The 26,951-nt window shown below is 40.8% G+C and overlaps 1 protein-coding gene and 1 pseudogene across 1 annotated transcript in view; one reads left to right on the plus strand and one right to left on the minus strand.

Annotated features, from left to right (window-relative positions):
• Positions 1-26,554, minus strand: part of LOC120222101 (protocadherin Fat 3-like) — a gene marked incomplete at its 3' end in the record, with an annotated part of 161,454 nt that extends 134,900 nt beyond the window's left edge. Inside the window, exon 1 of the mRNA XM_039219787.1 lies at positions 23,263-26,554. Within this exon, the coding sequence (XP_039075718.1) occupies positions 23,263-26,554 (3,292 nt within the window). The remainder of the gene's footprint in view (positions 1-23,262) is intronic.
• LOC120222100 lies at positions 6,236-13,389 on the plus strand (annotated as a pseudogene).
• Positions 26,555-26,951: the final 397 nt, after the last annotated feature.

Raw genomic sequence — 26,951 nt, forward strand, 5'->3', positions numbered from 1 at the left:
CAGAACACTGACCTGATTAACTCTGGTCGCCAGCTTGCTTAAACGATCACGAGTCCATTGTGTAAATGTAAATTCTACACCTACCGACATTTTCAGCTATTTCTCTCAGGAGTAATTAGACTATAAAGTTTCTCTGGATAATTCCAGCACCCTTCTCTCACCTATCCAACCATATTCTACCCTTTACCTCTTTGAAAAAAGCTTATCCCTTCTGCCTGTTCATTCTATTTCCAATTGTGCCTCATCCCGCCCTGCCTTCTCTCTGTTTCTCTATGCTCCTCAACCAGCACTGCATACACACGGCTATTTAACTGTAGCTGGGAAATCTGGTTATATGCTTTAAACCGTTCTTTGTCCATCGGTTTTCTTCTTTTTTCCTTTTCTTTTCCCCTTTTTGACCCTTTTATGTATTTTATACTCCCTATTATTCGCTCTCCCTCCTCCATCTTTTCTCTTAACTTTTTCGTTTTCCCTCTTGCTTTGCATGTTAGTTGAATTAGCCTGTGCGTTTGTGTGCTCCTGCTCCCTGTGTGTTTGTCTGTCTGTTTTCTTTTCCAGGGCTACCTCAAGAAACAAGCTAGAGTACACAAGGTGGAGAGTCCCAAATATCACTACGAATAGGAAAATAAAATAACCAAGGTCCCAACAAGAGAGACCAGGGGATACCATTCAAAAAACACTCTCTGAAAGGATAGGCCCTGGAAAGTCAAAGAGCCTTCTTAGATATAGCAGTGCTCATAGAAACAGAGAGCGTAACAGGTCTTTAAAACCAACAAGAGCCGGAAAGCTAACTAAAATGACGCAACGAAAGACCTCTCCTCCAAAGAAACTCCAAGAAGAAATGACAGCTAATGAACTGCTCAAAACAGATATCAGCAGCATCACTGAACAAGATTTTAGAATAATAATGGTAAAATTAATAGCTGGGCTTGAAAAAAACATAGGGGACATCAAAGAAACTATGGCTACAGACAGAATGGAAAATAAAAATAGGCATGAAGAATTAAAAAATGCGACAAATGAGATCCATAATAAATTAGAGGCCTCCAATGCACGGATTGAAGAGGCAGAAAGGAGAATAAGTGATTTAGAAGACACCATGATAGAAAAACAAGAAGCTGACAAAAAAAGAGACAAACTGATCCAGGAACAGGAAAGAAGAATTCGAGAGCTCAGCGATACGGTCAAACGCAACAATATCCGTATCATAGGAATCCCAGAAGAGGAAGAGAGAGGGAAAGGTGCTGAAGGAATCCTGGAACAAATTATAGCAGAGAACTTCCCCAACCTGGGGAAGGAAGTAAATGTGGAAGTACAAGAGGCTCAGAGGACTCCCCTCAGACGTAACTTGAATCGATCTTCTGCACGACATATCATAGTCAAAATGGCCAAATACAAGGACAAAGAGAGAATTTTGAAAGCAGCTAGGGAGAAAAGGGCCCTAACATACAAAGGGAAACCTATCAGAGTGGTGACAGACCTATCTACTGAAACTTGGCAGGCTAGAAAGGAATGGCAGGAAATCTTCAATGTGATGAACAGTAAAAATATGCAGCCAAGAATCCTCTATCCAGCAAGCCTGTCATTCAAAATAGAAGGAGAGATAAAAACCTTTCCAAATAAACAGAAATTGAAAGAATTTGTCACCACGAAGCCAGCCCTACAAGAAATCCTGAGGGGGATGCTCTGAAGGAAAGGTTGCAAGGAACAAAGACACCAGAGACACCATCATAAAAGTCTCCCAGCCAGCAGAAAATGAACAGTCCTAACCCAAAGTTTCAGGCTTTTTTTCTCAACTACAGTCCAGCGAAGTGACTTTGACAAAGACAAAGCTGGAATAATCCCTTGGTCTGGATTACCACAAATAGTCTTTGAATTGCCTGATGGGTACAAAACAGATGATATCCTGCTCATGGGGACCATGTTCCTGGCCCCATCCAACCGGGTAACTCCACATGTAGCAATGTGTGCTACTTGCCAGAAGAAAGATAAATCCATGGCTTGGTAAATACAGAAATGCTGGATAACTGAATACTTCTGTGTTTAAATTTATGAGTGTCTGACAGTATCGGGGCAGGTGCTGCTGAGCATCCATAATGCCCATTACATTCCTTTTGGAATGAGGAAGCCTGAAAACATATAAGGAACAGAATCACTGTGCTCTGTGCTGTATACAAAATAACTCATTTAGTACAAATTAATCAGTTGTGCCATAAGCTAAACACTATGCTTTCTCAAGAAGAAAGACAGAATATTTCTTAGTGAACGAGAAGACTCAATGACAGACAAGATAGAATGTTTTTAAAATTATTTTAACGTTTATTTATTTTTTGAGACAGAGCATGACCAGGAGTGGGGCGAATAGGGAGACACAGAATTAGAACCAGCGTCCAGGCTCTGAACTATCAGCACTATTTGAGACACAGGGCTCAAAATCACGAACTGCAAGATCATAATCTGAGCCAAAGTCAGATGCTCAACCTACTGAGCCACCCAGGCACCCCGAGAAGATAGAATATTTTTAAAGAAGTCAAAAAAGTGTTGCCTACAGAAAGCGTATAGATGGGAGGGCAGGAGGGAGGTGACAAGTCCAAAGACCTAACTTGGAAAAACACCAAAGTACTTTTGCAAAGAAACACCAAAAGAATTCAATGCATATAAAATAGAAACTGAAGGACTTGAAGATGAATATATTCACAAAATCTTTAAGAGAGAGATGAAATTCGAGGCCCTTGGCACAGTCAAAAGAGCATGGAACATCTTATATGAAAAACCGTTGCTGAAATAAACCCAAAGTTCCAAACAGGATTTGGGAGGCTGCACCTGCTGAAGGGTGAGCTGCTTGGTGGGCAGAACTCACCAGTAACCAGTTTATGAGGCCTGGATGAAAGACGAGAAGAAAGATAATAAGAAGAAGTATGTTGAGGACAATGTCTTTCCGAAAATAGGAATATAAAGATTCACCCTAAGAACTTGCCAAGAGAGCATTAAACACACTGTAAGAGAAGAACAGGCAGGTGACCAGAAAGTCCTGGAAATCTGAGATCACTGCATTTATAAGAAAGTGAGGAACAGCTCTGAGGACATTTCTTTGGCTCTATTAGGGCATGAAGAAAGAAGCTTTAAGTTACTTACTAGGGCTCAATGAGATGTACTGCAAATCACTGAAAGTCAAATACATTTTTTAAATGTAATCTATGATCATCATTTTTGTCATTACCTTAAGTGGCTGGGAAAAAAATAAACCTCAAACTCCAGTGTCTGACAGAAAGCTTCACGTACGTTATCTGTGTCTCAATTTCCTTTGTCTACATATACATTATTCAAAGCTTTGAACCACAAAGGAACAAAGAAAGAAATGGAACAAATCCCCACATGCTCAGAGGCAAAGCCATGACCAGGAAACACATCTCCATCTAATCCAACTTTTGGAAATGAATGAGACAGAGACAAAAAGTGACACGTAGACATACACAGCCAGCCCTTCCTACTCTTCCTCCTTTCAAAACTACCTACTTGAAGGGCACCTGAGTAGCTCTGTCAGTTAAGCGTCTAACTCTTGGTTTCAACTCAGGCCATGATCTCCAGGTTTCGTTAAGTCAGATCCCTGCATCAGGCTCTGTGCTGCCAGTGTGGAGCCTGCTTAGGATTCTCTCTCTCCCTCTCACTCTGCCCCTTCCCAACTCATGCTGTTTCTGTCTCTCTCAAAATAAACAAATAAACTTAAAAAAAAAAACTTCTCTCATTTACATTTTTAAAAAAAGCACCTACAGAGCAGTGATCATATGCCAAGATCTGACTGGGAAAGGCACAAGACACAATTGAGCATATTTATTTAGAGAAATAAATCCTGCCTTCAAGGAGTTTACGATGAAGAAGGAATAAGACCAATACACAGCTAGCACTGAACAGAGATAAAGTATCGCCAGTGTGTGAACAGCGGGACCTGTACACACACATCTCGGGCATGCTCAGCAATTCAAACAAAACCAGCTGATCTCACAGAGCTAGTGGAAAACAGCCCGTTAGATACTTTGGTAGCATGAATATCAACTGGAAAAGTTCTACCATTTGCTCTCTGAGCAGCTGAACAGAATCAACGCAGACAGCATGCAGAATGCATAGTCTAAACAGGGTCTAAAATAACCAGATGACACTTTTTATTTCTCAGGTATAGGTGAACACAGCAGAATTTTTAAAAATTATCCTTTACAAACAAGGATGTTTAACCACTGGCAATAGCTCTTGCTCCTGGATGAATGCTCCTGAAAAAAAATATATATTCAGACTTTAAAGACAAATTGCTCAAAGTGTCAGTCCTAAAACTCACATCTTCATAAAACAAGAGGCAGTATGACATTTTGGGAAGATGAGGTATTTGGGCAAGTCACTAAACACTACCCCCCTTGGCGCCTCAGTTTTCTCATTTATAAAATGGGGAGAGGGCAGATCACTCACAGGGTGCCCATAACAATAAAATAATATGACACATGCAATAGTCCTTTTAAAACTCTTCACCATTACACCATTGTGTGTTCTCTTCAAGTTGCTGCTGCCTGGTCACAAACATCTGCTCCTGCACATGAGTTCTTGCTGGGTTTCATCCATTTCTTCATGGGCATACAGTGCAGAAGCCATGGGTTTGGAATTTTGTAGCCTCAATAGTCTTAAGCCTTGAGAGCTGCTTCCAATTGAAAGTCATCTTTTTAATGTCCACTGAAGGGAATTTACTCTGTATTTATGGCCTGGATATAATCATTACCTTCCAATAAAAACAACTCATTAAATAAAAAGCAATTTTCACCCATGTGCTCTTAGGATATATTTGCTTACTTATGGAAATCCAATAGTCTCTTGCTCCATAATTTCTGCATTTCTCAGTACCATTATTTGGGGTTCGTATGTCTGTTCAAGAGTTGCCAAGTCAGAGCAACTCAGAAATGCTAAAGGACAGAAAACAATAACAATGAAAACCCAAGTGAACAAAAACACACTCCACTATCCATAATGAGAGATTTTAAGATCCATCTGAGAAAGACGGAGAACTCGTGATCTTCTTTCACCGTCTGGTGAGAAGCCAAAACACAGCAAGGCTGGTGTTTCCAACCTCTTTATTAAGAATCCCATGTGCTGACTAGGAAATATCCCCTTGCCATGGAGAGAAATCTTCTTGAGAGTGACAAGCCATCTACTCCAACCTGGTGACCAAGCTCTACACGTTAAGTTAGCATCCGGGATGCCCAGAATGATTGACTGCTTGCCCAAGAGCCAACCCACACGCATCTTCCCCACATGGGCAGATTTCCCAAAGCAGTGCTGTCTGCCTGAAAACAGAACTGCCTGGAACAGCATTAAACAAAGCAGACAATTTAATTTTACAAAAGGGCTAGAAAATCGATCTTACAGCTGGAGAAAGTGCATTGTTTGGATCAGAACAAAAGGAAGCAGAAGCCTCTCTTTCCCACCCACCCCTAGCTGAGGGGCCTGGCCAGCCAATCCCAGCAGAGAACTTTTAACACCCAGAGTTCACACATGGATGTTAGGGTACCACAGGGGCATCACTTTGCTCAACACGCCCTGCCAGGAGCCACAGGAAGATGGTTTGTATTCATTCATGGTTTTAATGGCTCCCTAATACTTTATAATGATAATGCTACTGTTTCTCATTTCAGTGTCTAATGCTTTAATGTTGGGTTTATTTATCTTACCCAAAACAACATAATAATTGCAGAGTAGAAAAACCACTCTGGGAAAAGGAGTGTTTGCATATGCTAATGATTTAATTTAAAGAGTTCTGTGACTAAAAACTGAGGATGTAGGATTTTCAAAAAAAAGTGTGCTTTAATCTTTGCTTCAAATGTTATACATGATGTTTTTAGGTCAGTAAATAACAGAATGTAAAATACTAAGCTATAAAATACCATAAAGAATGGTCATCTAAAAACCTTCCATATATAAGATGCACAAATAGTCAACTCTGACATCAGCCACTCTAGTAAGAAGTGTTGTTTCTTAGACCCAGGCCAGTAATCATACCTCTCAGTAATAAATATGGTTAATGGTGACAATCAAAGGCATTAAAAACACCTTCTGAACCATCATGACAGGTCTGAGCAAAACTGCTCCTCACAAGTCCTGAGTTCAAGGTTCCCTGACCAGCCACGGACCATGGGAAAGCCATTTATCTCAGTAAATCTCACCTTCCTCAGCTGTCAACTCAGGCACTGGGCTAACCATGCTCCAAAGAATCATCAAAGAGTTTTTAAAAATCCAGCTCAAGGTCAAGGTGATCCTCACCTTCAACAACTAAGGGAAGCACAGCTCTCCATGTTCTACCAGCCCTACAGTGAAGACACACAATAACAAATCATCAGTGAAACATTCCATGTGGTATCTCAGAGACATGAAAATATTTGTGATCTCATAGAAGGAGGGTTGTTAATTGGAGGATCAGATAACAAACTGATTTATAGACATTATGCAACATTATAGTTTGTCTTCTGTATAGATTCTTCAGAGTGAACTTGACATTTTAGATCTCATTCAATCATGCAAGAAGCCCACACATTTCATGGATTTCTTAACCATAATATGTATCCAGATATGACCCCCAAACCCATCTCTCCCTGCCTTCTAAAAATCTTTCATAATGTCCTTTGAACTCAAGGTTCCAGGAAACATTAGACAAGTTTTCTGAAAATGTCTGTGAACTGGATTTAATTTTCCATGTAAACAAGGTTAGTATTCGTGCAAAAAATGGTGACTGGGTTAATGGCATTGGAGACCAACATGAAGAAGATGGCTCCACAAACTGATGCACAAAATTAACTGGAGAAATCTGAGGTAACAGTTCTCACCAGCCTATTCTGTATCAGTCAAGATTTTTCTCAGATGGCTTAGCGGGAGCTCCATGCTGTAAAGAATATGAATCGTCCTTGGGCGCCTGAGTGGCTCAGTCGGTTGAGTGTCCAACCCTTGATTTCAGCTCAGGTCATGATCTCATGGTTCATGAGTTTGAGCCCGGAAGTCAAGCTCTGTGCGAACAGTGTGGAGTCTGCTTGGGATCCTCTCTCTTCCTCTCTCTCTGCTCCTCTCTTGCTCTCTCTCTCTTCTGCTCTTGCTCGCTCTCTCTCTCTCTCTTTCTCAAAAATAAATAAACTTAAAAAAAAAAAAGAATATGACTCTTCCTGAGATCCCAAGAACTATAAACATTTGTGATATCATTACAAAAGTGACAAACCTAGTCCTTTTAAATAAAAAATTGAAAAGCCTTCTCACAGGTAAAATTCAGGGGGAAAGTCATCCAAGTGTACCATGAAGTTGTTTACCAAAAACAGAAGAGGAGAGTTATAGCTTTTACCCTCGGATTTAAGCCAAGGTATCATACAGAAGATGTGTAATCAGTATGGAAGTTCAATGTCGCTTTTCTTGCTCAGTGATTTTAAAGAAATTAAGTAGTTTCAGTGTGATATTTCTCTCTTTCAAAACCTACATTCCTATGCCCATGTAAGACATGCCTCTATGTATTGGCTACTACAGTATTTCAAAAAGGATTTATCACATTTCTTTAAACAATGTATAATCCAAAACATCGGTGTTTTGTGTGGATCCCAAGTGCAGCATTCCATAATTCTTTCTTGTTTGTCACAACTGTTAAAGACCAAGTGTGTATTGCATGAAAACATCATGACCTTTTTCTCTTAGTTTAAATAAACTCCAAGGTAACTGTACTTCAAAAAAAAAAAAAAATCCAGTTCAACTATAGTTTTAGCAGAAAGCAAACAAAGGTACTGTAATTCCTTGAAAATCAGTAATTTACATAGAGTACATGTATGTGTATTTATTTTTAAACAAGAAAAAACACTTCCACTTTTCCCACCTGCATGCCCTACTCTCCTGATGAAGATGGAAGTCTCCATGCTCAGTAGCTGGGACGTCACACTTGACACAGCAGATGCTTGATCCAATAGGTTTAAAGACAACACAGCTGATAATAATTGTGTAATAATAATAATTAATATATTATTTTTATATATAATTTATAATATATACTTATATTTTTATAAATATATTTATATTTTTATAAATATATTTATATTTATATATTTATATATTATTTATATATAATTAATAATTAATTGTGTAAATAATAATAATTTAAATAAAAGTATAATTGCTACAAAAGAGTACTCAGAAAAATGGGACTCCAGAAGGAAGACAGGAAATAAGTATAATTAACAAGACAGAGGGAACTGAAAAACGTATTTCTCTTCTGAGGCAGATGAGGTGGAGTTAAAGGGAATTTGAGATGGGGTCATTGATGTTAAGACTTTTGACTAACTGGGAAATACTTTCAACAGGATGCTTCTGTGTCTAACAAATCTGCATTTTTAATAATTGTGTCTTTTATATTCTTCCTACAGGTAGTTCACAGTGGTTTTGTTAATCACAAAGCATACTTAGCTGAGTTTGTCTGAAGCAGTCAACCAAGTTTGTTCACCATTTTTGTTGTCACCCCCCAAGCTGAAATAACCAGTTTACAAATCTAAAATTCCTTCAGGACACAATCCAGAGTCATCTCCTTAGTGATGCATTCTTTGGAATCCACTACCACGTGTATACTTTCTTTTTCCCTTACTTTCATTATTTTCTGCTTAGAACTTAAACCCATCTAACATATTCCACACTAAACTTGACTATGATCTACTTCCCCATTAGAATGTTTCAAGGAAAAGGACTTTTGTCCATTTATTTGGCTCACTGGTCTAACTCTGCCTAGGACAATGCCCGGCACAGAGTTGATGTTCAATATATTTAACACACAGTAAAACCTTGATTTGTGAACATAATTCATTCCAGAAACATAATCTAAAACACCTGTATATCAAAGCAAATTTCAGGAACTCAGTGGTGATCATGTGACATTCGGTGTCACATTACCACTCATATTGCAAGGCATCACTTGTTTATCAAGTTAAAATTTATTAGAAATGTTTGCTCGTCTTGCGGAACACTCACAGAACAAGTTACCCAGAATCCAAGATTTTACTGTATATATCATAACATATGAGATATCATATATTTAAATATCAAATATATACCATAAATGATGTATAACATATACACTACTATGATATGTTATGTAATATGTTATTTTACATTAGGTACTTTATATATATATAGTATTATATATCATGTATTTATTATGTTGAATACATTTATTTAGTCTATATTATATGTTCATTATATATAATGAACGATGTATATATACAATGTATATTACATATAATATACAATGTATATAATACACAATGTATATTATAATAAATGATTAGATATTGCAGATATTCCCTTTAAGCTCCTAGCAACAAAGGCCCATGAGAAAGTGGGATGCAGAGTGGGGTGGGGGCGGCATTTTTCTAGGAGGGCCCAGACATGCAGACCCCAGGAGCAGTGTGTGGTCAGGACAAGTGCAAGGGCTGTGGAGTCAGACAAGGCTGAAGTTGAAGACAAGTTGAAGTCTTGGCTCTGTTACTAACTGTGCAATGGGGCAAGTTATTCAACCTCTCTAAACTTCAGTTGCCACATCCATAAATCTGCGATGTAAGAGTACCTGCCTCGTAAGTCTCACATGAGGACTGAGTGAGCTCAAGTGTGTGGGACACCGTGCAGAGTATCTACCTAGCAGAGAGACTCTCCATAAGGGCTCGATGATGGTGGCGGTGATGCTGCTGATAAGGAGGATTAAAAAAAGGGACCATTACGCTGTGACGACTGATGAAGACAGGGCGGTCAGTTCAGCAGACAAAACTCAGAAAACGCCCATGTCTGGTTCCCTCTCTGCCTCTCTTTGCACTTCCTGCCCATGAATCATGCAGGCGCATTTGATAAAATAGCACTCAGCTGTCACAGACTCACAAGAAAGCAGATATACTAAAAAGGTGTTTTGCCCACGTCAATCAAAGAATACAAAGTGCTGGAATTTTTCCCTTGTAGATCTAGGCACTCCAGGGTCCAGAGAAACAGGAATCATAATGCCTTGACAAATCAGAGCCTTTGGGACATGTGTCCTTCTGTGCAGCTGCATGTGGAATGTGTCCTTCTGTGCAGCTGCGTGTGAAATGTGTCCTTCTGTGTAGCTGTGTTTTCTAAGAGGCTGTGCTCAGGTAGCCCTCACAATCTTATGGGTTGAGTTTTGTTCCGCGTATGTGTTGTTCTGATGAAAACTCCCAGATGCACTGAACTTCTCTGCCTGAGCCCAGTTTGCATGGTGCTGAGATTCACTCAGTCCAGCCTTCTCCGCCACCCTCCAGGTCCCTACTTGCTCCCTAGCCTCCCGACAGGAATACCTGCAACTACAGCAGAAAAATGAGCTCTCCCAGGGCACTGACTGTGAAGAGAGATATGCCAACAAATACCGGCTCCTCCAGCCGCCAGGCACGCGAAGCACAACCCAGAAGAGCTGCGGGCTTAAAGCCCGGGTGGTTGAAGCTGATCCGTAAGAGGTCAAAAATGGGAAAGAGTCAGCAGAAGAACCGCTTGTCCTCCCCTCTGAGCCCAGGCCGAGGGGGTCCAGGATGCAAAAGTTCTAAGCAATCTCCCTGGAGACACACAGGGAGCCTGAGAAACGTGCTGCATGTTGTTGTGAAGCTGTAACCAATTTAATAACATACCAATTTATATTTGGTCTCCCTTTCTTCAGACCTGGCTTCCTTTTCCCCATCACCCGTGTTCCCTTGAGATTGCACCCTTAATAAAACATTAGGCTCCACTGTAACCTTCGCCCCAGGGTCTGTTTTCTGGGGAACCTGGGCCTCTACAATGTCTGGTGCTATTCGGTAATGATCAGCTATTACACTGCATAGTAATGAAGCAATGGGCTCCCTCTGGGTTTCAGCCCTTACGGAGACACTTAGGGCTGTGTATCCAGAGAGCATCTGAAGTGTAGTGATTAAGAGCTCAGACCCTGGTGCTGGCCTGCCTCATTTAAATCCCAGCTCTACCAGGGCTGGGAAAACTCAGTCATTTAAAATCTAGCTTTTGATTCTTCATCCATAAGATGTGGATAGTTGAGTACCCATCTCATGGAATCCTTGTGAAAAGTAAATGAGTTAATACTTATTTAATGCCTAGCATTTAACAAACACAATAGGGGTTAGCTACTTACTTCTCTTGTTATCTGATTACCAGGATTACTTCTCACTGTTGTTATCAAGCCTTTCTACAGCAATATCTCTGCTTCGTAATTTCTAAAATACTGTAGGATAGATATCAGGAAATCTAGCTTATTAGAATTACGTGCAAAGTAAAAGTAAATAAGGTCGGGACAAAAAACAAGAGTTCAGGTATGTCAGTGGAAATTCTTTTTCAATTGTCTATTTACAAGGCCCCCCAAGCAATTTTTTTGCTTACATTCTAGTTCTTGAGTGTATCCTCCCAAATTATGAAGTTCTCAATTAGCAAGGTATTATTATACATTTTGCAGCCATGCTGTATGACTGTGGAATACAGAATTCTGACTTAGTGTTAACACCTTGGAGTGCCTACACTATCTTACTTAAGTAAGAAACACAAGAATTCAGTGATCCTGAATGGAATTCTCACTCACTCCAATTCTGATTATTTGCCCTCTAGGCTAAAACCACAGACAGATAAGACTATACCTACACTTTCAGCAACTAGAACAATGTTTTATGAAATTGTTGTCCAAAATCTAATTGCTGTGTTTTCATTTCCAATTTCATGGGTTTTGTTTTGTTTTTATTTTAGAGAGAGAAAATGAGAGAGAGGGTCAGAAGGAAAGAGAGAAAGAAAGAGAGAGAGAGAGAGAGAGAGAGAGAGAAAGAGAGAATCTCAAGCAGGCTTCAGTCCATGCTCAGTATGGACTCTGACACCAGGCTCAGTCCCACAACCCTGGGATCATGACCTGAGTCAAATTAAAGAGTCAAGTGCTCAACCGATTGAGCTACCCAGGCGACCCTCCAAGCTCATTGAGTTTAACCATGTGGTAAACACTCCTTTAGAAGTATCCTCAAGGGATGAGAAAGAAATACATGAACTCTCCCCTGATCTCGGGAGAGCTATAGGATAAGCATGAGGGCAAGGGTGGATTTTTAGGAGAAAACTTGAACTTTGTGCTCCATTTCCATGAACTCATTCAGGATCTCAGGGCCTCATACTACCTCAAGTCTGATATGATGTTCCAACTATAGAATTCCCTATCAAAACTGACCTTAAGACAATGTGTATTTTTTAATAATCACAGGATTTTATCAAGGCTCCAGTCAATGAAATCAGAAGCATACTACCAAAGCCAACAGCCCATGGAAATTATGAACTGTGAGATATACTACCAATATATACATTATAATCGTGATAAATTATAATTTATATAATAAATTTTAATAATAATATGGACATTATGGCTCAGCAAAATCCCTCATGATTCAGGAGAAACCCCCAAGTCATCCTTTTAGGGTATAGATAATGAGTCTAAATAAAAGAACTCCAGTAGTTACTAGGACAGTTCTCAAAGGCCCTTTTTATTTGTTTCTGGAACCCGATGTATCTTACTGTTGAATTCCCAAATGGTGTTATAAAACAGAATAGGCCCAAGGAACAATGCAATTGTCATGCCAGCCAACTGTTCCAAAAAGGCAGTGAGCCCAAGACTCTAAACTTCTTGACCTTGCAGATTTCTTACTCTTCAAGGGCTGTTTTGGCTACAGAACTTCCAGAGCACTTCCTTGAGATGCAGGGACACACCAGGGAGCCAGATCCACTCACACACAACCTTGATCTTATACCCTTTGTGCTGTCTGTCTGCTGCTTCAATAGTACCTAAGAGCGATAAAGCCCTTAAACCTGGCCCGGGTGTCACTGGCACCCATCTTCAAATCAGAACTAGCCTTTGTGGCCTGGCCCAGCTCAGTCACTCCCTGCATTGACCTTGAAGATGTACTTCTTTCAGAAAAATGTTCATTTACCAGCATTGCTCGGCAGATGCCAATTTAACACGTAGCTATTACAGTCAAAGCTTCCAAGCCCCAGGGAGGATGCTGACAATGTTCACATGGTTATACATTTTTATACCTTTCTTGCAAAAGTAATATATTTTAACCACAATAATTTAACACATCTTTCTCTTTTCCCCCCGACTCCTCTGTTACATTCTGTATCATCAGGTAGCGTGGCTGCAGGCATAAGAGAAAGTGGAGTTAAAGATACATTAGGTTTGCATTCAGTGGCATATATTTACATGGTTCTCCAACAATCCCAGCTATAGACAAATTGTTGTTAGCTGTCCACTGCAGGAATGGCTTCCAAAAACACCCCTACCACCTACTGAACCAAGAGACCCAGCAGTATGGCATGGATATGAAGGACTAGAACTTACATCACTATATGAACATATCTTGCGGTGGACAGAATCGGGACAACAATTGTGGTGGGGAGAGGAAAACCAAGCTCAAATGTATGGCGCCAGAAGCTAGCTTGTGGAAAACTCCCCAGTCATTAGATACGTACACTTGTAACTGGACGATTTCGTTCTTGCCTACAGAGTCATAACGAAAATTCTCTCCTGAAATGCAACAAACAAATTATAAACACACCATGATCTTTTTGTTTTGATGATTAGATTCCCAGAAATGGAAATTACTGGACTCTTTTTGTTTACCAAGCACAGACATGTAGCAGTATTAACAGCAAATATGTCTGTTATAGCTCATACGAAAAAGAAACTCGATCGAGATTTTTTTTTTTCAAATTCGACACCAATGTAAAAAAGTTACACAGCTTTACCAATAACAAGTCATGACCACAGAGTAACATGTCTAAACTCTCAACAATAAAAAACAAATTTCAATCAACCAGCACTGGAAGAAAACTAAATAATTTTTCTCCACTTTCTTTAGTAACAATTATAAAATTATTAGCCTCTGAAGAGGCAATCAAGCCAAACGTGCAACCAAAAAATGTAGGGGAATGTTATTAGAGAGGTATGTCAGGAGTTTAGTCAACAAAATATAATATTACTTTTCTGAGCTTTGTGACATTTGTGGTGTTTGTTGAGTTTTACACAACAGTTTCTTCCTCAGTTCAAACAAATGCAGCAATTTTGTAGTCATAAATGTTTATACTTTTTCTCAAAGCAGGCAACCAACAAATGATATGAGGTAGCTACTTCAAGCCTCACAAAACCTGGATCCGTTTCTGGGGTTAGGCATTCCATGACAATTAAGCCTTGCTTATATATCATCATCAACTCTCACTTCAATGCTCTGGTTATCTCTCATACTGTCTTGCCTCCAATTGGAATTTGTAAAAATCATCCCACAATGCCAAAGGGTGATGCTGAGGCCACAATAAACATGATGGATGGCTAGCACAAGGCACTCACTTACTTTGTGTCACTTCCACATCACACGGTTTGCAATTACATGCTTTTCTGTCTGTACAGCTAGCCCTTGACTTAATCATCTCGGCATCCTCTTCTACGGCAAAGTACCAGTGCCCAGAGGGAATCCGGGAACTACAAATGTGGAAATGAGGGGAAAAAACAGGTGGCAAGAAAAAAGGAAGAAGCAAAACAGAGGAGAAAAAGGAGACTTTTAAGGAAGCAAGTGAAGAAAAAAAACTGAAAATGGTTTAAGCTGTATTTTATAAATCTTGGGGATAAACCACAAAGGCTTTATGTTTTTACCATAGTATCTCTGCGTGTGTGTGTGTGTATGTGTGCTTGTACACCTCAACTTTTTAGCTTAACTGTTTCAACTTTTATTCACTTTTTTACTCAAGGCATTTCATATCCGTAAGCTACTTTAGCTCAGTCTTATTCTCACTACCATACTGCTTTTTAAAAGCAACTAGAATATTAACTATGTTATGCAAATGAAAATGTGAATTTAATCACAAAGAGTGGCCCTAGAGGAGACACTAAATCCTCCAACGTCCAAAGAGAAAACTGGAGACTCCTATTATATTCAGTAAGTCGTATACCGGTACCCATAATTTAATATAAATGGAATTGAATTGAATCCTACACAGAACTCTTTGTAGATTCTGTCTGTCGATAAGACATGCTTTCAGAAAACCCGGCAAGCTAAAACTACAGACTACATCCCATTTTCGTTTTCATTTCATTTTCTTTTCAATGAAACATTGTGAATGTAGTGGCATCACATAAATATTTATCAAACTCTATAATTCTTCCAAATGTAATGATAAATGAAAGTATCCTTCAACATGCATACAAAACACCTGCAAAAAACATTTTCAGAAGACCGAAATGGGATGCAAGCTATCTGAAATCAGAAGCACTAATAGATGAAGTCATCATTTGATAGTTTTTGTAACCTCTGCTTACCAGGTGTCTCAAGTTTTACTCTCTGTTAACTTAAGAAATAAAAATAAGGGAGCACCTGGGTGGCTTAGTCGGTGAAGCATCCGACTATGGCTCAGGTCATAATCTATTGGCTCGTGAATTCAAGCCCCACATCAGGCTCTGTGCTGGCAGCTCAAAGCCTGGAGCCTGCATTGGATTCTGTGTCTCACTGTCTTGCCCCTCCCCAGTTCATACTCCGTCTCCCCTCCCCTCCCCTCCCCTCCCCTCTCCTCTCCTCTTCTGTCTTTCTCCCTCCCTCCCTCCCTCTCTCTCTCTCTTTCTCTCAAGAACAAACATTAAAAAAAATTTTTTTAAGAAATAAAAATAATTCAGCATCACTTGGCACTGGGGACCCTGACATGAAGGGCCAAGTGAGCCACTGAAAACTTCCATATTCATATAAAAGGAAGGTTGTTGGTTTGCCACACTATTTGTATTTCCTCTTCATGGTGGTCATTATTTTTATCATTTGCTAGTTGCCCAAGGATAACAACAGCTCCAACTTGATACACAACACAGACATAATTACAGATTTGGACCAATAATCCTCCATTAAAATCTAAATTGTCTTCAGCCAACAGTTAAGAAAAGGTCAAGAAGAAGGCACCTGCTGAAAAGAGTCATAAAAACATGCTGTTCATTATTTTCCAGAAGCTTCTAATCCTCTCTCCCACCTGGCTTATATGATAGCTACTAAGTTCATCTGAATGTTGCACCATGTTCAGGGCTCCTCCGGGAAACATTATTTTTCCCTTAATAACTATGATCAAAAGTCTAGAGCTAAGGTTAAAAATCCAGAGCCAGGAAAAGTTCCTGCTGTCACTGATTATAACTTCATTCCCCTCCTTTGCTTGCTCTGGTCCCTACGGGAAATTTTCGGGGCAAGCTTGGGCCAAAATTCAGGGAGTCTCTCTTGACTTCGGTGGGTGGAGGTAAAAATATGGCCTTGAAAAAAAGAATGAGGATGGAGAATGCCATTTAGTCCGGTATGATCAGGAATTGCACCCAAATCGCCAAAAAACGTCTGTCTTACGGCTCAGCTTGTCAAAAAGGAGTTAACAGGCAAGTTTGGGGGAAAGAAGTTGGAAAGATTAACAGCCATCCAGAAGATAAAATAGGATTTCTGGCACCTCTGAATGTAAGAAAAAGAAAGCTTATATTTTATTACATTAGGTAAGAGACATGCTACTGTAGGAATTATCTACCCCTTTAAATATGTGGGCTAGGACTAATGGTTTCTTCAGTGACAAAAGCTCCTCATTTTTCACACAACACAGATTTTCCCGTTCCCAGTTTTCACTCACCCCCTGTTGACTATCTGATGATTGGAGACCGCAGATAAAAGAGTACTGGGCTCAGCACTGGTGCTGGCAAACAACCCTTCAGTTGAACTAGCTTAACAAAAGGTACTCAGTTGCATTCCTGTATTATTGTATTGTATTATTCTTCCCTTGGCCACCAACTGTAAGGGGTCCTTCTCGCTGGAGAAGATCAAGGTACAGCATTACAACATGTGAGAGCCTGAAAGATCCCGGTAGCATACCATCCGGCCATATCCCTCTTCTTCCTCTGTCTGTTGGGAGACGGTCTTCAGCAAAGCAAAAACCGTCTTCCCATTGCAGACAATAGATGGAAAGTATAAAGTAGCTGGGGACCCGAAGTCCTCTGGTTTCACTTTCTTTCCTTGCAAAATGAAAGCAATGGGTAAAATTACTCTCTCTCTACCGGTATCTCCGCGCCTCTGGTGGAATGTGCCGACACACAGGCAGCGCTGCAGAAACTGGAATGAATAGGATTTGCTGGAAAACACCAGCCTCAGAAATATTTTTAAACTTACAATCTGTTGTAGAAATCTTTACATAAAAAATATGGTAGCAGTCAGGGTCCTGACAGAGAATGGAAGACACACACTCCAACAGGGTCACTGAGAAGCATTTAATAAACAGACTATTTACAGACTATTCACAACGGTGCGGGCAGGGTTTAGGGGAAATGACGTTTCCCCCACAGCGCTAGGGTCAGGAACAGCAGGGAGCTGTGCCTGTCACCACAAGAGACGCAGCCAGACCACAGTAGCTGGTGTGGAAAGAATCAAAGGGATACATCCCCTGCCCTGACTCTCTTCTTCTCTACGTTCCCAAGAGATGTGAGGGAACCAAAGAGCCCACCGGCCAAGGAACTGAGGCACCCGGACACAAAGCAGAAAGAAGAGTGGAAAACGGATCTGGAGAGGTAAATGGGAGACCACTAGCACAGACGCTGAGTGCAATTACAATGTTATATTTGCTTACTGCTGGAAGAAATGATAATTAGCTTTACAGTATTCAAGAAGCGAGAGAAGCCTTTTTGGGTGTCCAACTGAATCCAAGTTCCCATTAGGTTCCTTAAGCCTCAAGTCAATTCTACCTAAACATTTGGAATGAAGAGAGCATTCTATGCTCACATATGCTGGAGAAATGCTGGCTGGAGTTTCAATTGAAAGAAAGGTAAATATAGATGCACATGTGTTGTGCATGTGTACTCTCTCTCCTAAGACACCAGATGTATAAAAATAAAGAAACAACTGTGCCTACCTCGTGGCGTGGCTGAATGAGACAAGAGTATCATAAAGCATCTGCAGAGAAGTTGGCACATAGACAGTGCTCAGTAAATATCAACCACTGCCTCCATCGCCACCAGCATCAGCACCTGCAGCTGCGTTCTGACCTCTCAGATGGCCTGGGAAACTTCGGACCAAGGAAGACTGAAGTCTTACACCTGTAGCTCTGTGTCCCTAGGTGTCTGGCCCTGTCGTTACGCACAAGTAGCACACAATTAATGTCAGATTATGAGGCAGTGGTGAGAACTGGTGTATCCCAATCTACTGCATTAGTATGCAGTAATTCTTCCGTCCTCTCCATTCCTCTGTAAGAGAAACATTCTGGGCCCCACCACAGCCTCAAGTCTGGCCCTATGGCCTGCTTCAGCTAACAGAATGTTTTGAGCAGTGGCTTGAAGAGGCACCACAAGCTTCCATGGGTCCTCTGAGCCCCTGACCTCCACCCTGAGAAAAACAGCACATCCCAGACAGTATTGGTATTCCTTCAGCCTGGGTCCTGGAATAAGCAGGCATGTTTGGGGCAGGCTAGAATTCAATCCACAGTTGCTACTTCAACTGTTCTGTCAGACGTGGGAGCAAGGAGAACAGCTGTCTGTTTCCAGAAGCCATTAGATTCTGTGCTCGTTTGTTACACAGAAATAATACCAAAAAACCTGACTAATACACATGCTTAACAAAGTTACTCTGGCATGCTAACGTGGCAGAGAGGAGCTCACACGAGATTTAGAGTCCGCCAGTCCCAGCTCTGACAAACTCCCAGATACATCACCCTGACTGAAAAAGCCTCTTGAACCCCCACCTTGCTGGATTCCTGTGACAATTAGAAACAGCACCCACAAAACTGCCCGCAGCACTGTGCCTGGCACATAATAGATACTTAGTAAATAAAAAATAATAATAATATAATGTGCAATAATGAACAGCAAAAATATCTCCCCAATCATCCATGACTAATGCGCTGAACTAGAAAGTGTCGATCCCAATTAAAATATTTCCTTAACCTCAGGTAAATAAAACAATGAAATCACTGCTCTAGTTTGCAGCTTACAAAGGACTCTAATAGAAAATCAGAGTTAAAAAACATACAATGTGTTCTTTCTAAACCTTCTAAAACTTGAGTCGTCAAGAATATGAATTCCTGTTGTGTCAAAGAATAAGAATGCATTCATTGTGAAGGAAAAATGATTAAATTGCATCTTCCAGACTAGTAATTTAAATTGTGATCAAATCCACTGTAGCTGGGGGCCTCCCAGTTAATCCATTTACTGTGAACATTATTAAACATTTATTAAATGCCTGTGCGTGGTAAAAAATTTCAAAGGTATGGTTTTGTTCACTGAGCACCAAAAAAAAAAAAAAAAAAAAGTCAGGAACATAAAACTACTAAATGGATCAACTAATCCTGGCATATGCAGTTTCACAAAACAGGAGCACTACAATTACCGAAGCACAGAAATAGATTTTTGATCCATCGGGAAGGCATTCAGAAAACTATCACCACTAATGAATAATAGAAGATTTATTTGGATTGTAAAACTTGACTAGGAAGGAAATTTATCTAAAATATGAGCTCAATTTCCTGCCTTTCAAAAGAATAAGGAAAAGGACTTTACAGAAAAGATACAATCTGGGAGACATTCTCTAAGGAGTCCAAGTAAATTCAGGGTAAGGTTTCCAAGGCACCTATTGAAAGAATGCTTGGAGGGCTTAAATGATGATCCCTGGGCTACTACCCAACACCTACTGAATCAGAATCTTGGGGGGACGGGCCCAGGAATCTGCATTTGTTAACAAACTCTCCAGCTGATTCATGTGCACTCCTAAATTTGAGAACCACTAGACAATGCAAGCCATTAAATAACCTTTGGCAGCTAACTTAAAGGTTCTTGAAAGACAAAAACCCAAACAAGTTTAGCCCATTCTATGCCAAAAGGACCAAGGAAGACAATAGAGTCTGGACTTGAGACTCTGTAACAGCTGCAGGGCTAAATAGCCATTCATTCTGCCAGTAGTTCAGGCCATGATTTTTAGCACTTGGAGGTAAAGAGCTGATGGATGCTTCAACAATAATGCAGATCCAACAGCACCATGGTGATGACTTCTTCTGTTGGACATAACATTGGCCAAAGTTCTCCTCAACCCCCACATCCCCCTGGCACACGTCCTGGCAATCACTCCTCATCGGTTTTCTGGGCTTGCGTTTTTCCCCTGGGAGAGGGGAGCAAGTAAGATGTTTAAGGATAGTATCATATGGAAATTCTGAACTTCATAAAAAATTTCAACATCCAGTCCCATAATGTACCTTTCCTATAATACAGAAAAAAACATAGTTATACTTTCTAAGAGAGCAGAAGAGTGATATGTAAAGGGGGTAAGAAACTGCTACAATAGAGGCACGTGGGTGGCTCAGTCAGTCAGGCGTCCGACTGCAGCTCAGGTGATGATCTCACGGTTTGTGAGTTCAAGCCCTGTGTAGGGGTCTATGCTGACAGCACATAGCCTGGAGCCTGCTTGGGATTCTGTCTCTCTCTCTCTCTCTCTCTCTCTGCCCCCCGCCCCCGTTCATGCTTGCACTCTCTTTCTCTCTCAAAAGCAAACATTAACAATTTTTTAAAAACAAATAAATAAATAAAACTGCTACAATAGTTTCAAAAATTAAAAATCCTCTGGGGAAGTAAAGCAGAATGTGTAGGAACACAAAAAAAGGAACACCAAGTTAGGAAGGAGGAGACAAGTAGGTTCTATATCCATCTATATCTTACTAATGGGTGTGTGACCTCCCACAACTCACTTAGCTAGTCTTTCACCCAAATGAGTTACTGTTTATTAGTGAGAGCATTTTAAGTAAAAAGACAATGTCAAAATGTAAGTAGCAATATTATCATCCATGGCAAAATTTATTTTATACAATCCAGCTAACGGAACAAAGTCAGAGCAGTGAGTTTTTTGTTTTCTGTTTTGTTTTGTTTTTTTTAACAGAGGCAAAGAATACCAGACTCTTGGAGTCAAAAATTATAAGGGAAGCTATGTCATCAGATGAAACAATACACACATTTTCTGAAATCACACCCAAGATGAGGACAAAATAACATGGCATGTGTAGGGAAAATCTAGGCCACTGTCACTATATTGCTCCAGCTCCTCTCTGCATCAAGCTACACCAAGGTGAAGTTTCCAAATACAAACAATTCAACGTGGCTGATACAGTCTTCTAGGGAGCAGTGGTTAATGATTCCACGCAACACCTTCCTGTCTGACCCACCTTACGCACCTCCCCCTGAGTCCCACTGATAAGCTTCTCTCACTGGAGAGCCACAAACAATGAGACTAAGAGTTTTGAAAAAGGAAGGGTGACTAACAGCCAGTGCCATCAGTCAATGAACCCCAGGTCGTAAGGACTTTGAAAACAGTTTAACACTTATCACCTAACAGAGTTCAGATCAACACCAAATTCAAGCGTATGTAGGAATGGGAGGAAGTCCATGCATGTCTTTAAATGGGAGATAGCTGGGGCGCCTGGGTGGCTTAGTCGGTTAAGCGTCTGACTTTCGCTTAGGTCATGATCTCGCGTTTCGTGGGTTCGAGCCCCGCACCGGGCTCTGTGCTGACTGCCAGCTCCGAGCCTGGAGCCTGTTTCAGAGTCTGTGACTCCCTCTCTCTCTGACCCTCCCCTGCTCACGCTGTCTCTCTCTCTCTCTCCTAGAAATAAATAAAACATTAAAAAAATAAATAAATAAAATAAATGGGAGATAGCATAGAATACTGCAGCTACTTACGGCTGAGTTTGAAACGAGGCTCTAAATCATCTATCTTCTCTGCATATCAGTTCACAAATTGACGATGATTAGTTGTACCTCATGGGGCAGTTGGGAGAATTAAATAAGACCATACGATAAAAGCCTTCATATAGGGTGGTGCCCACCATTAGTACTCCATGCAGTCATTGGTAGTAGTGCAAAGTATTACCACGGAGTAGACACTTGATAAAGATACTTCCCTTCCCTTCTCATTGTGTATTTCAAAAATGAAAATACATTCCAGTCGAATGAAAAGTGATACACCATAAAACAGAGTGTGTGGCTACATCAGAACACAATTTTCTGGACATTCACCTTCATTACGGCCATGGAGACCAATTTTACAATTTACACTGACCATAGTTAGAGCCCATGTATACAAAAATAACAGTTTAAATTTGTGATAGTACATTCAGTTTTGCAACTTCTATCCAATATTTAATACAATTTCTCAAATTCTTTTTCTATCACTATAATAACACCCTCCCACTATCTGTTCTAATCATCATTATCATTACTGGGAGCAAAGCACCCGGTGAGTATTGCAGAAAATGAGTTAATATATATAAATGTACCCTGAAAACTGTGAAGTGCTAATAGTACCATCTATGTGAGAATAGAGAAGACACAACCCCTGTCTTGAGGTGACTACAATCTGAAGAGCACTATAAAATGCACAGTGCTCATCATGGAACATAGACACATATGCACATGTCCGGGCACATGTACATTTAAAGATAAATAATGACAATAACAAGAACAGAAAATGTATGTGTGTGTGTGTGAATATAATAGGTGGGGGACAGTGAAAATATTGGGGCAATTTTGCCCCATATTTTAAAATGTCTCTATACATCAAGTCTCACAAATAAAATCTCAAAACCAATTTTTATGAGCAAAATCCACAGTATGTCCCCTCTAGCCGATCATGAAAACCCTGGCGGGAGCATACTACCATATATTAATTGAGTATCCACAGTAAATGCCTGTCGTTCAAAGGCCAGATGTGCCTGTGAAACATGAAAGGCCGAGCAACTGCTGCAATATCACTCCAGCAAAGCTCTACTAGACAGGAAAGACCAGGGTATAAGAGCCATCTGAAAATCCATTTCACACTTCTAATTTAAAGCCAATCCAAATGTAATTTACTTTATCAGGGCCTTTAATTTAGTGAAGGTCAGAAGTGCAATCAACAGAGGTGAAAATTACTTATGCTTCTCAAAAGATAAGCTGGTAATAGTGCTGAACAAGAAAAACAAAACACAGGGTTTCCCACTGAAAACCATGGTTGGAACCACTGTATAAACATGTCTTCTCACAAACCAATGCGTTCTGAGGTAAAGCTTTCGCTTGTGTCATCTCTGCACCGAATGCAGCCTCATTTGTCATTCTACTTCACCGTAAGAATATTCCTTCTCTTCTCCAATGTTACAATTCGTGAGGGGTAAAACAGTACTTCCGGCACAAAATATTAAACTTACCGCTCTCGTCATCTATACTGAACCGTCCAAGACCACTGCCATCCCTGATGGAGTACTGGATCTCTCCATCCCTCCCGGAGTCCTCATCTCGGGCCGCCACCTGCAGTACGCTTGTTCCCATGCGTGAGTTTTCTTTTACAGATCCAACAACAGCAAAGTCTGGGAAATAGGGAGTATGGAGGTTTTCGTTGACATCCACCACCTCCACCTCCACAAAGGAAACAGATGACAGAGAGACCGGTCGCCCTTTGTCTTTGGCCCGAACCGTGAGGTTGTAGAACTGCTGCTTCTCATAGTCCAGCTCCTTGCTCAAGCGAATGGCACCACTTGCTTTATCTATTTCAAATCTCCCATTATAGTCATTGACCAAAGAATAGCGCACTTGACCCCCTAGCCCAAGATCTGGATCATGGGTCTCCAGCCAGGCAATGACAGTGCCAACGGGGAGATCTTCAAGAACCTTCACACTATAGCTACTGGGAATGAAAGCCGGGGAACAGTCATTGACATCATCTAAAAAAACCTTGAGAGTGACAACCGAAAATAGCTGCTGGCCACTTTCTGCCTTGTCTCTGGCTTCTATTTTTAAAGAGTAGTTTGCTTTAGATTCCCGGTCCAACTGGTCAGCTACATAAACGATTCCAGTTGAGCTGTTGATAGCAAACTGCTGTGTATCTGTCAAGACTGAATAAGTCACTTCACCATTGGAACCCAAGTCTTTGTCTCTGGCTTCCACTTGAATAATCTCGGTACCAATACTTGAACTTTCAAGAATATTAACTGAATAGCTGTCCTGAAGAAAAATTGGGCTATTATCATTAGCGTCCTCCACATTGATGGTTAGCAACCTCCATGAGGATTTTTGTGGCTTACCTAAGTCATAGATGGTGATATTAAGGAGATAGAGGTCTGTGTGCTCTCGGTCCATAGGCAGAAGGACTTTAAGTTGCCCAGTCTCCATATCGATATTAAAGCAACTATCCGTATTCCCATCAGATATTGTAAATAGCACCTTTCCATTAAAGCCAGAGTCGGCATCATAGGCTTTGATCTTCAGGATGTTAGCACCAATGGGCAGATTCTCCTTCACAGCCACATCAGAAGGAAATGACTTGTCAAAATGCGGCCCTTGCCTATTAACTGAATAAAAGTCAAGAAATCCATCTTCCAGATTCAGTTTCCCATTTGCTTTTGCCTTTATGAGTAGCTTCTCTGCCAGCTTCTGAGCCACACGAGTTTCTCGGCAACTGAAGCTCTTTGAAGACACCTTCCCATGCAGGACTGAAATGTTAACAGACATGGGGTCTGCAAAATTCTCTCCATCGGTTGCTGTAATCCTGAGGGCAAAATTACCATTTTTGATGCCAGAATTCATCAGTGACTTTTTAAGCTGTAAAATACCAGAGTCTGGGTTTAAATAAAAGAAACCGAGTTCATTTCCAGAGATGATTTTGTACTTTACAAGTTCAAGTTCATCAATATCAATTGCTGAGACAGCTGTGATGTGACCCCCAACCGGAAAGTCATATGAAATAACTCCCTGGCAAGCCACTTTTTCAAAGAGAGGGCTGTTGTCATTGACATTTCCTATTCGAATGGTCACGTTTACTTCACTTTCATGGCGGTATGGCGAACCCCAGTCAGAGGCTCTTACGATGAACCTGTAGGTTTCTGGAGAGGATTCAAAATCCAATTCTTCAGTTGTGCTAATAACACCTGTAAACTGGTTAATGGCAAATGGTAACAGATTCAGACTGGCAATACTATAGGTGATGTACCCATTTTCCCCTTTATCCTTATCAGAAGCCGAAACCATCAGAACGCTTGTGCCCACCGGAACACTTTCATTCACAAAAGCATCATACAGCGGCTGCTGAAATTCTGGGGTGTGGTCATTCGCATCTTCTATGCCAACGGTAACTTGTGCTTTTAAATCTCCTTCCTTGTTTGTCACGCCCAGTTTATAAACCTCCTTCTTAACAGTATTCAGTGGCTGTGCTGTGACAATCAGACCTGACCGAGGATTAATTCTGAAGTACTGTGCATCCTCGCCAGGAGATAATTTGTATTCCACATCCAGCGGTTCGGGACTTAATTTTACTATAGCAACCACGACACCAGGAGGGGAAAATTCACTAATGCTCACATCATACATTTCTTTCTCAAACCTAACTGGGACACTGTCTCTTTGGGGGTTGGCAATGTGGACTATCCTTACTGATGAAAATTTCTGAGGTGACCCCTTGTCTTTTGCTTGTAGAGTGAGATTGTAGCCATAAGGAAAGCTCTCCCAGTCAACCTTCTTTCTCTCCTTAATCTTATACTCATTCATCCACTTGCCTTCCTTAGCCAGGAAGAACTGATCTAAAGGATCCCCAGCAACAATGGAAACAGACTCAATCTCTCCATTGGCCCCCTCGTCAAGGTCATCGACTGTCACCACTGCGTAGGTCGGCTCTCTGTCCAGGGAGAAAGGAATGTGAGTGACCACGTGGATAGTTGGGGCATGTTCATTTATACGTTCAATGTGAACATAAAGCTTCGCGGTACTGCTCACTCCATTGTTTCCGTAGAGCTTCATGCCCCGGTCCACAGCCAAAATTTCCAGATCATACCTATTCTTTTCATCATAATTTAACCGTCCGCTTAAAGAGATGACTCCACTTGTGGGGTGAACTGAAAAGAGGTCAACTTTGTTTTTAAAGTAGTAATAGAATTCTCCATTGGAGCCGATATCGGCATCTGTTGCTGTCACTTGGGCAACACTAGTCCTTAAAGGTGTGCTTTCTGCGATTGTAACGGAGTACGTTGTGGGTGAAAACAAAGGTCGCAGATCGTTCATATCTAAAACCTGTATGTTCACTTTGGTCCATGCTTCCAGATCCTCTCCTCTGACAGAACCTTTTACTATCAATAAATAATTGTCCTGAATTTCCCTGTTCAAAATGGCCGAATTGCCACCCTTAGTTCTTATTCTGAGGAAACAGAAGTCTGCTATAATGACTTCCTCTGCTTTGAAGAAGCCTTCCTCGTCTCCAGACACAATTCTGTACTTGACATCCCAGGACAGATCTATCAAGGTGATGCCCATTCTACCTTGGCTGTGGACGTAGGTCCTTGCTGCTGAGTTCTCATACACGGTAGCATTGTACACGGAGTGCGTGAAATGGAAGCCCAGGGGCCCGGTCCCCGGCAGCCCCTGGGAGACCGTGGCCAAAAGCTTGAGAAGCAAGAGGATGAGGCAAGAAGGAGGAGGCCGTGTACCCACACGGTATCCCATAGTTATATCCATCGTATCATACCTCCATCCTGGAAGCGGGGTGGGGAGAAAGAGAGAGAAAAGATAAATTAATCTACAGGAAAGTGGGAGAAGGTATAGGAATGCACTGTGGTGAAACAGTATTTTTAAAAACTTCATTATAAAGTTTTTTACCAAAACATCAATGCAGGAAAAGCATTAGAAACCTCATTGTACTAGGTTTTTGTACAATTACCATTGTACAAGGAATTCAAAATCACTAGGATTTAACCTGATGTTGTTTGGGTTTTTAAATCACTTTTATGCTGCTGCTCCAATTGTTCATTGGGACATTTCCTGCATTCTGAAGGTCACCTGAGAAATATGTACTAGAAGCCTTAAAAAATACGTTTACCTACCACTTAGAATTACCTTCTAGGCAATTATCCAG

Source organism: Hyaena hyaena, unplaced genomic scaffold (assembly GCF_003009895.1).
Source record: "Hyaena hyaena isolate Hyena2069 unplaced genomic scaffold, ASM300989v1 scaffold_837, whole genome shotgun sequence".
In the NCBI taxonomy this organism is placed as follows: domain Eukaryota; kingdom Metazoa; phylum Chordata; class Mammalia; order Carnivora; family Hyaenidae; genus Hyaena; species Hyaena hyaena.